The sequence below is a fragment of the Solanum dulcamara genome, chromosome 10 (genome assembly GCF_947179165.1).
Source record: "Solanum dulcamara chromosome 10, daSolDulc1.2, whole genome shotgun sequence".
Lineage (NCBI taxonomy): Eukaryota > Viridiplantae > Streptophyta > Magnoliopsida > Solanales > Solanaceae > Solanum > Solanum dulcamara.
In genome coordinates this window covers 60167209-60178690 of record NC_077246.1, presented here as the reverse complement: position 1 = coordinate 60178690, position 11482 = coordinate 60167209, and the positions used below count along the sequence as shown (strand labels likewise).

The following is an 11482-nucleotide window of genomic DNA, read 5'->3' as shown; positions in this document are numbered from 1 at the left end:
AAGGCTCAATTATAACATGCTATTTACAATATGGGGGCCGAAGGCCAAACATGTTTAACTCAACAAAATAAGTATAATAGGACTCCTCAAAATAACAGTTCAACCTCCCCACACTCTAGTCTATGAAGCCTCTATCAAAGACTAGGAGGTGCCAATGACAAGCCCATGGCTACCAAGAAATCAAAGTAAAGAAAACTACAACAAAACTATACAATAAAGTTCAACATCCTCCGGAAACTAGGAGGACTCACCAACTAGCTGGGAGTGTATGTGGATCTTCAACGGAGCGCTAGTTGATAATCTCTAGTACCTGTCTCTGCATCATAAAACGATGCAGGCCAAATAGCGTCAGTACATGGAATGTACGAGTATGTAAAATGGCCGGATGAAACAAACATCAAGGAAACATCAACATCAACTCAGGGTCTCAACTCATACATACATAACAACTCACTCAAGTGTCCTAAGTCTAATAAGAATAGTTTAGATGGGACTAACTCATAAGCCACTCAACTCAACTGATTCAGAGCACTATAAAGACCTAAATGGGAGTTTCTCTTATCCGACAACCATCACCTATGAGTCGGTGATAGTACAATAATCAGACGTTGTTGCCACGTCCATCCATACCGTGCCAGGGCATGAACGCCTCCCTAATCATGGATACCATCGATTAGTCAAGTCCTATTATTTCAAGACAAATAAATGGGAAACATCTGACTTTAACGGTTGGATCCCATGGGAAACATCCGACTTTAATGATTCCATCCTTGCCTACGTTGAAGGCGTAGTTCCTGGGGTTCGAGTACGGACTATACTCTCGCCCGCCTCGGTGCTCGATACTCCTCCTATGACTCTATGCTCATAAGACTCCCTCCAATCATCTCAAACAAGCCCTCACGGCTAGTTTCATGTGGGACATTGCCAACTCATCAACTCTATTCTCATTTCAACTCAATTAAGTCATAATGGCAAGTTCCATTTAGGACCTCGTCCACTCGTCAATTTTATCCTCCAATTAACTCAATCAAGCCTCATTTAGGTAAGCATTTATGATATCTCCTCAAGACTCATCACAACTCTATGACTTTAGCTCAACAACACAAGTAGAATAACACATTTAAGGAAATTGACTTAAGTAACATAATCACATGGCTAAAGAGATCAACAAAACATAATAACAGGTCATCTCCATCAACCCATACTAACATGAAGGTTTTAGGGGACAAAACTCATTCAAACCTAAACCATACCAAGAAACTCCATTTTCATGGACATCTAACCTCAAAGCAAGGGTAGTGCACATGGGTGGACTCAACCCATATTTTGGATAGCCTTACATACCTTAGTGAAGACTTGAAGAAACCCTTGTGGTTGGGTCTTCAATGGAGAACTCAAAACTTGAAGCTCTTCGGACTCTTCTTGTTGGAAGAGGATTTGGAGAGGAAGAAGAAGAGAGAGAGAGAGAGAAGAACTCCTAGGGCTTTTTAGAGAGAGAGTGGAGGCTGAAGTTATGATCTCAAAATAGTCTAGGGTGATACATATATAATTTGGGTAAGTTCCCAAATTGCCCCTTCTCAAAAGTTCTGAAAAATAGGCAAAAATGCACCTGGCGCGATAGTGGCGCATCGCGCCATTGCAGCGCCAGGCTGATTACGCCTAAAACCTGCCCACCTCGCAGTGGCGCGCTGCGCCAGAGACCAAACTACTGAGGCATGTTTCTGGCACGATAGTGGCGCGTCGCGCCCTTACAGCGCCAAGGCCAATATTTTCTGGGTTCTGGAAATTGGCTTGAAAAACCATGCACACCTTTTAGTGGCGCGCCGCGCCAGAGCCCAAACTACTGAGGCATGTTTGTGGCGCGATAGTGGCGCATCGTGCCACTGCGGCGCCAAGCCTAGTTTTCCAGCAATTGCAACCCAAGCCTGAAAATCTCTACTGTGCTAGTTCATCTTAGGATCGTCATATCTTTTGATTCCGAACTCCAAAAATTATATTCTTGATGGTGTTGAAAAGAAGATTCGACGACCTTTAATTTGATGGGTCGTGGGCCACCCAGATTGTCGTCTTTCAAAAGATAGGATCGTTAGAAGTCGACCCCTCATATGAACTCATCCTAAAATTTAGCCACGATGAATCTTTCGGACTTAGCTTGGTCCTAGGGGTCCTTCGTGACCCCACATCATCTCTAGCACTTCTCAATTTCTCAAGGATTCGTCTTAACTCCTGCAAACGCTCCACAATACTCGAGTTCGACCCTACCCGAATACAACAAGAGTCCAAATCTTAGGGAAACATTTTGAGGGGTGTTACAGATTTTCCCAAAAATAAGAGGCCAGAGCTTGCAGTGGACTTACTGCATCAAGCAGCAAACGCAGGCCACAAGGGGGCATCTTATGTCATTGCCCTAATTGCTGTCTTCTGGGGGTGAAGACAGGCTAGAAAGGGTGATGTTCATTGGAAACATAAAACAAAACGAGCCCCTTGTAAATATAGGGGAATGTCGACAAAGTTTGGAACATATTTTGACAAAGTTTTGGGTGAAAAATCTCTTATTTTGGGGAGAAGTGCCTATTTGTTGCACTATTGAACATCAAAATCCCATTAGCATGGATGATTGGTTTATTGATAGTGATGATGAAGATGTTGATTGTCACGGTTGTAATTGTGATCGAGAAATAGCTTATCTTTACATGTACATGTAATTCATTTTTGGATTATGGTATAATACTTTTTGGATCTACATTATGTACATAAGTTCATTACTTAAATACAACATGTTATTCTAATAATAAATGTTGTCGTTGGCTTCAATTACTTTTGGACTATACTTTAAAATTTGTTTGTCGACTTAGTAAAAAGGCTGAATTTTTAATTTCATAAAATTCTACATTCAACTTCAGAAATGAGAGAAGAAAGCACAGCAGAGGAAGTAATGTGATAAATATAAGAGGGAACACTTTGAACTTGGTTCCATCACACAATATTTATTTATTGAAATTCCACATACATAACTTAGTGCTACTAAGACCAAACAGAAGAGGAAGTAAGAATTAATGTTCATAATCGAATTGGTAATTAGCCAAATATTGAATTAATTATTCTTAGCTACATCAATATAGAAACAACAAAGAAAACACTAATTTCTACTGAAAATATAAGTACTATATCATATATATATATATATATATATATATATATATATATACTCTAATTTTATGATTATAATTATGAAAATATACATATAAAAGGGACAACTATAAACATAGAGTTAGTTATACGGTGTGATACATTTATCTTTGATACTCATCAATCAACTACTATGATGTAAAACTTATGAATTGGATGTATGTGTTGTAGATAGTAAGTAAGTATGCCAAATGAAAAGAATATTTATTTAATCAAAAAAGACGATTTTCTAAATGAGAATAATTTTTGGCAAACTCTAACAGATTTCATATCTGTTTTTATAAGTCAAAGAAAGAAAATGAAAGGTTGAAATAACTCATTAAGTAATAATTGTAAGAAGCTAAAAGGAACAAACATTTATTTAAAATCAATGGTTGCATTTAAATTCAGTACTAATACACCCTTTCCAACTAAGAGAGTTCTTTTAAAAAAAATGAAATAATGAGGGACATAACCTAGAATCAAACGCGAATCTATGAATTAATAATTTGACGTATGATCATTAACGTTGTAATAACATTCATTTGTATTCGCTAAACATAAATATTTTATATAAGCTTAATATAAATTATGACTACGTATTATTTAATAAATAAAATTACTCAATTTATAAATAAAATATTATAAATATTTTAGTCTAATCATCCCAAAAATGAGAAAATGAATTGACTTATACTCCCGAAAAGAGCATCGCTCATTTTATGACGGAATCTAAACTACACAATAATTTCAATTATAACCGGGAGAAAGTATTACTCATTGTATTATGGAATTTAAACTCAACTTTTGGGATATTTTTTAACCATAAACAACATTGAAATTTTTTAATGAGTGATGCACACTTGTTTTAAAAAACAACTAAATAAAATAAAAATGAAGCACCTAACCTACATTTGAAATCGGGACGAAGGAACATATAATTTGACGTTTGACCTTTTTTGATGAAATAACATTCATTTATTAGTCTTATAATTATTTATGTCACGACCTAAGCTAAGCCCTAGGTGCGATACGGGATTAGGATCCCTGAGGACACCAACCAAGCCTCTTAGCATATCATTCAAGAGTATACATAAGGTAAATAAGCAAGATAAGCTAAAGCATAGACACAGAAGCATTGTTTCAAAATAGATCATAAGTCTCAAAATTCAGAATGGAAGACAACATAGACTCTAAACATCCAACACGCCTCTACTACTTTATGGGAGCATAAGACAAGCTCATAGCTCATCCATGACAACATAAGAGAAATGAAATAGTCAAATGATGCAATGAAAATAAAGTGTCTTGTCCTCGAAGCATGAGCACTCACCACAAGTACTAGTCTAGGATCAACTGTACTCACGAATAGGAGGTACGCAATAATCATCCTTCCCTACATCCATATAATATAGGTAAAAAGTATGCGTTAGTACATGGAATGAACTAAGTATGTGAGAAGTATGCATGAAAAATAAACATAGGATGTAATCAAATGGGATACAAGACCAATATCTTAAAACATGAGTAAAATCATGAAAACATTAAAATATTAAACTCATTGGTCAATGCATCAAAACATTATCGTCATGAGAACTTGTAACCAAACTTCAGAGACCCTTAGAATTTGCAGGTTTTGGGACCTGCAGGACGAGTCCAAATGATGACTCGTAGACAAGTTGACGGGTCGTAGAAATGACCCGTTTGCAAACTGCAAAGACCTGATTTTCAAGCCTTTTCCAAAGCCTGTAGGATGAGTCATTTTAACGGCTCATCATTTCTTATACGACTTGTAGAAAGGGTCTCGTAGGGCCAAGTTTCAGATTTAATAAGAGGTAATTTCGTCATTTCTCAAGTTTGGTTTAATGAACCTAGACACAATTATGGCCAAATTCAAGCCTATATCTACCCATTCCTTTGAATTTCCTCATTCAAATACCAAAATTCTCTAAGGAAAGGAATTCAATTCTCTCAAGGTTTCTCTTTAAGCTAAAGCTAGGGTTTTCAGATTTCTTCAAGGTTTCTCCTTCAATTTTCAGTGAATTTATTCAAGGTATGTAAGAATTGATCCATGGGTTTTTTTCACCCATGGAGTTCCAAAGTTTTCTTTAATTTTCATTAATGTATTAACCCTAGTTTTGATGAATTGCATTGGGCTATTTCAATTTCATTTTAGATGATTATCAATGATCTGGATAAGCATGTTTCCACTTGAATTGCATGATTTTAAGCTGAATTATGAATGCCCATGCATAAAACTATTTTGAAGTTATGATTATGAAGTTAAAGATAATTTTCATGAGTTGATTATGAGTTCAATGATTTTCAAGGAAAGTTTTCATGAATTAAAGTTGAGATTATGATTTTATGATGAAAGTTATGATGATGATCAAAGTTAAGATCAAAAAAGTTATTATGGTGTGATAAGCCCATAAGGATAATTTTCACCGAATTCATGGATTCTTATGAATTACTAAACTTAATGACCTATTCCTAATATATTTTAAAGATGGATTGATAGGCAGTTACTATCTTTACCTATTATGTTATGATCATATTTTTATGAGTTTCCATTGGGATATTGACTAAGCACCAAGAGGGATTCTAGTTGGTGTTCGGTCCGGTAAAGCAGTTAGTTACCCAAGAAAATTTTAGTAGCAACCTAAAGTCTCAAACTATGTTGCCCGCATAGGATTACCTTTATGGACTAGCTAGTGGATCCACATAAAGCACAACTGAGTTGAGTTGAGATGAGTATCATGATGGAGTATACCCTAGCAAGGTAGCCTCCCCTTCTCGATATGAGGATCATCTGATTACATGTAATAGCTCGCGTGGTCTTAAATATCGATTAAAGGTCTTATCCTACATAAGTTAAATGTCAAACTATGAGTTTATGATGAAGTTTTATGATATTCATTGATCATGAGTTTCATATGTTTTCAAATGTCTAAATCTTTACTCATGCTCATTATGAATGGTCATGCATCTTATGGCATATTATTTGCGTTCCTTTACTTGTTCATGCATACCTCATATACTTAGTATATTCAATCATCCTAACGCATATTTTGCCTATATTATCTCATAATGTAGGGGTGGAAGACACTCACGACCATCTTATTCATGGCTAGAGTTGATTAGATATCAAGGTTGGTGAGTCCTCATTCTATTGAGGACATGACTTTTATTCTTGTTGTTTACTTGACTTACTTCTATTGTTTTGGGTGAGTAGGAGCTTTTCCTAAGCCCCCATCAAAGATTAGAATAGAGGCATGTTTAGACGCTATGTGATGTAGTTCGATTGGACATCTATTGAGTTGCTACCCCTTAGACCCATTCCCTTGAGTTCTTACTTCCGCTTATATTTTAATATCATATTCTTTACCTTATGTATGCTATGTATGCTAAGATGGCTTAGTTGGGGTCCCTCGCATCCTGATCGCCGTGTAACGGCTTGGCCCTAGTTCAAGTCATGAATAAGGAGATAGTAAGGCTATAGCGGGTGCCCCTTTCTATCATCTCAGATCGTGGTGGGCAGTGCAGCTCTAAATTTTGGAGAAATTTACATGAGAAGTTAGGCACTCAACTCACTTTTAGCACAACTTTTCACCTACAGACTGATAGGCAATCACTGAGGACCATTCAGGTGTTGGAAGACATATTGAGAGGGTGTGTAATTAATTTTGGAAGACATTGGGATAAATTCTTGCCTTTGTGTAAGTTATCATATAACAATAGCTATCACTACAGCATTGATATGGCACCATTTGAAGCTCTTTATAGGAGGGGGTGTAGGTCTCCCACATAGTGGTTTGAGGCTGGAGATGTAAATCCCTTGGGGGTTGACTTGGTAAGAGATGCTCTAGATAAGGTAAGGAGTATCCAAGCTAAGATTCTACCAGCTCAGAGTTGTCAAAAAGAGTATGTTGGTCGTAAGGTAAGGGACATAACATTTTAAATCGGTGAACAATTTCTTCTAAAGATGTCACCCATACAAGGAGTGGTGAGATTTAGTAAGAAGGACAAGCTCAGTCCTCGCTATATTGGCCCCTTTGAGATTCGTGACTGTGTAGGGCCACTGTCTTATAGGTTGTCTTTACCATCTAGCTTATCTGGGGACCATCTAGACTTTTATGTGCCCATGCTGAAGAAATACCATGGGAATGGATATTATATCATTAAGTGGGACTCAGTTTTACTAGACAAAGATCTTCAGTATGAGGAAGAGCCAGTGGCAATTCCTAATCGTGATGTTAGGAAACTGAGGACCAAAGAAATTATGTCCATGAAAGTTCAATGGAAGCATCGTCTAGTAGGAGAAGCTACTTGAAAAACTGAAAAGGACATGCGAGACAAATATCTCAGCTATTCATCGAATCATTTACTACTCTATCTCTATCTTAGCCCCGTTTTTCCTAGTTAATCACTCGGAGATGTGTGATGGGTAAATTGGTATCTATTGTAATGATTTGTCCCCATCATTATGGATAAGCCAATGGGAAGGAAGTTGGGCCAGAAAACTTTTGGATAGTGACTTGGAATTATTGAACCTAGGCCAGACTTGGACGAAATCTAATTCAGGTAAAGTCTACGGTAATCCAGTAATGGATGGGGGATTTAATTTTTAGCTTTATTGATTGAGTTGATAGAAAAGATGATATGAAGCTTGTACGACTTTATGAAATAGTATTTTGGCAAGTAAAACTCTCAAAATTGAACTTGATATAAAGTATAGATGTTAAAATATCATAGGATGAGGGTGTGTTGTAAAATAGGAGGCTTGAGACTTAAACATGGATATTCTGTCTACATGCATCTCGTTAGAGCAAAATTAATCCTGCCATGATGGGCCACTATAGAGGGATGGTCCTACTATAGCGGAATGGTCCCGCTATGACAGGATAGTCGCGACTTAATACGAAAAAAGTCTCAAAAATGTTATTTTTTTGCATTTCCCATTTTTGGAGAGTAAAAGGACGAACTAGGGCTATTTCTTTTAGTTTTCCACCCATTATTGCGCCAAAGGTAAGTTAAATACTCCCTTACTTCATAAATTGATTCCTAAAACCTAGTATTCATGATGATTATCATTGAGGGAGGGTTTTGGCCTAAATTTAATGGTGGAAAAAAGCTCTAGTTGGGCATTAGGATCATGGATTTGGATAACGTTAGAAATTTTGTTATAATGTAAATAAAGTAGGTTATTTTATTGATTATTTGCATTATGTGTGTTATTTTTAGACCAAGAACAAGTCAAAAAAATTTGAAAAAGGAAAGCTCCAGCAGTGTAGAATTTCAAAAGCTTGGATTCAAGGTAGATGATGGTTTTGTCTTTCCGTATGTGTCATATGTGTTGGTTAACTGCTTTAATTATATGTATATATGTATGTAAATAAGGAAAGATGAACCAAATCATGTGAAATGATTGTTTATTGTCAATGGCATGTAATGAACTTATTCTTGGTATTTATAATTGTTGAACGATACACTGTATTTGTGATTGTGATGTGTTTTATGGATCGAGTGTCACATTTTGACACATAACTGGATCGGATGTCACTTATCGACACATATTTGAATTGAGTATCACATTCCGACATAACCTTAGATCAGGTGTCACGTTCCGACACACTAATAGATGAAGTACAGGTTTCATAAGTGAACCCTTCTTGAATGTGTACTAAAACTGAGACTGTTAATATATGTATATATATATGTATTGTTCATGAATTGATAAGTGGTAAGGTATTTTATATGTGTGTGTTTACGGTGTTGTTGTTACTTGTCCATATCTCATTTACTAGAATAGTTGCGTGATCCTACTAGTACACCATTGTTTTGAGTACTGATACTGTAATTGCTCTTTCTTTGTTGAGTACATGGCATCTTCGGACGGCTGTTGAGAGACCTCTCATAGAATATCATTGATTGTTAGAATTCAAGGGTGAGCCATGTCATTCAAGATACCATGAGTTATTCTTTATCTCGGTCCATCCTTCCCAGACTTAGATTTTTCAGACATTTATTTATGACTTTTTGGGGTTGCATCCCCTTTTTCTTTAGACTTATTATTTCATTAGAGTTTTGGTACAATGACTTTCAAGTTCTAGAGATAATTCTGCATGTTTGGTTGCATTGGTTGAATTTATGGGGACTCAACACCTTTTATTATATATTTAATCGGTTTCCATCTTAATTGCTTATCTCTTGTGATTGCTGCTTAGTTTGGATTGTAATAGTGATTTTTCACCGGAGAGTTAGAGTGGGTGTCAATCACGGTGAGTCACGGTTATGACATGTCAAGTAGAGTATATACCTTATTTTTTTCCCTTAAAAACAATATAGACATACTTGTTCATGAGATTAAATTTATGGCCGAAATTAGAGGGAAAGAAAATATTTTAGATGTTGAATGAAAAAACAATGGAAGACATAATGCACTTCTCATATATAAAGTGGATGGAGTATGGAGTACATTAAATTAAGAGTGTTCTATCGGCACTTTTCAAATCTTACAGTGGATTTGAAAGGTTCATTGCCCAAGGAAAAAATTATTGGGAAGTGCAAATTTTTTGGTAGTGGTTTAGGACTCTTTGTTAGTGATTTTACTTTGGAGGGCATTTTGGGTACAAAAATAAACTGAATTAACCGATCCACCCCTGCCACCCCCCTTTAATTACGAAAATAACTCCAAAAAGTAGAGTTGTGGCAATTCGTGCCAAAAGGTGTCCTGCCAAATATATTTTTTATATTTTCAAAGCTAAAAAATCTACTTATATAAGTTTATACATACGATATGATTGCTAAACAGAGGCCCCCTAATTTGAAGGCATAAAGTTATTGCTTTACCAGCTTTATCCAATAGCCGGCCCTACAGGTTGGCAATGAGGACAATAGGGGAGATCCTCAAGCTTTCCCTTATAGAGAGGTAGGTACTAAATACTAATAAAATAATAATGAGTTGAACAAAAATATAGTCTGTTTGCCAAGTATTTGGGAAATCATTAATGAGGATTCATCAAGCTATTATGATACCTCCATAATGTTGTCAAATTATAGTTCCATATATATTTTGATGATATTATTGAGATTTATTTTAGTCCTTAATGTTATCAGTCACAATATACTTATATATTGTCATAGTATTATAGAGGTTTAATCTAGTCCTTTAATAAAATACTCCTTAGTCATTCTTAATGATTTATTAATGATGATTTGTTTATTATTTTATTGGTATTTTATCAGTCTAAAAATAAATAGATAATATCTTTTTTTTTATTTTGCTATCTTTAAAAATATAAAAAAGCAAAAATATATATGTTTCATTAATTTAATAAACAATCTAGTTGACTTTAGTATTTTTCTTATTTATTTTTTATTGTACTCTAGTTATTTAATTATTTTATTTTTATTAATCTAAAAATAGTTAGTTAGTATTTTAACTTTTTGTATTTATTTTATTTTATTGAAAAGGAAAAAATATAGAAAAAGAGAAAAAAATTAAAAAGAAGATAAACTAACCAATAAAAAGGGAAAAAGAAAAGAAACAAATATTAAAAATGATACCAATGATATCTCTAATAAAGAATAAAATGAAAAAAGGAATAAAAAAATAAAAAAATAAAAACAAAAATAACAAATGAGAATAGAATAAAAGTAATTAATAATAAGACAAAAACAATAAATGAAACAAAAAAAATGAACAGAAGGAACACTATTCTCGTGCACAACTAAGGGGCATCTCCGGTAAATAGCATTGGCATCCTGGGCATTTTTGAAATTACAATGAAAAGGGACTATTTCGCGTAAATAATTTATTCCAGGGTATTATAAAATAAACTAAATTTAGAAAAATAAGGAGGAGAGATTAAGAGAAATAGAGAGGAGCAGAAGAGAAACTGTATCCGTGTTTGTATGTATCAGAGAATGCTTCCCTTATCTCTCCATTTTACATTGCAATGGGGCCATATTTATAGTATTGAAAGAAAGGAAGTGGGGGGCAAGTGGGCCCCACATAAAAGAAAAAAATATTTCAAGTGGACAATCCACTTGTCCATTTGTTCTTTAACATTTCCCTTTGGATGTCCACATGAAAGGAAAAAAATGTTTTACAACAAACAATAAACATTGTTATCCAGAACATCCATAGATGTTGTGCCTCATTACAACCTTACTAGAAAAAAACTTCAGTGGAAAAAAGCCTAATGAAGAAAAAAAATACATACATCTAGTAATACGCCTTGAATGCTGCCTCATTAAAAACCTTACCAGAAAAATCCAGTGAGACAAAACCTTGGTTAAGGAAAAAAAA

General features: G+C 35.0%; 1 protein-coding gene across 1 annotated transcript; it reads left to right on the top strand.

Moving 5' to 3' along the window:
* The first annotated feature begins 7153 nt into the window (after window positions 1–7153).
* Window positions 7154–7501, top strand: LOC129869835 (uncharacterized). The gene has a single exon (XM_055944432.1). The coding sequence runs from the start codon at window positions 7154–7156 to the stop codon at window positions 7499–7501; it is 348 nt and encodes a 115-aa protein (XP_055800407.1).
* Window positions 7502–11482: the final 3981 nt, after the last annotated feature.

What these genes read in the sequence shown, in the direction of transcription:
- LOC129869835 (XM_055944432.1), top strand. Translation starts at nt 7,154, where the DNA reads ATGTCACCCATACAAGGAGTGGTGAGATTTAGTAAGAAGGACAAGCTC.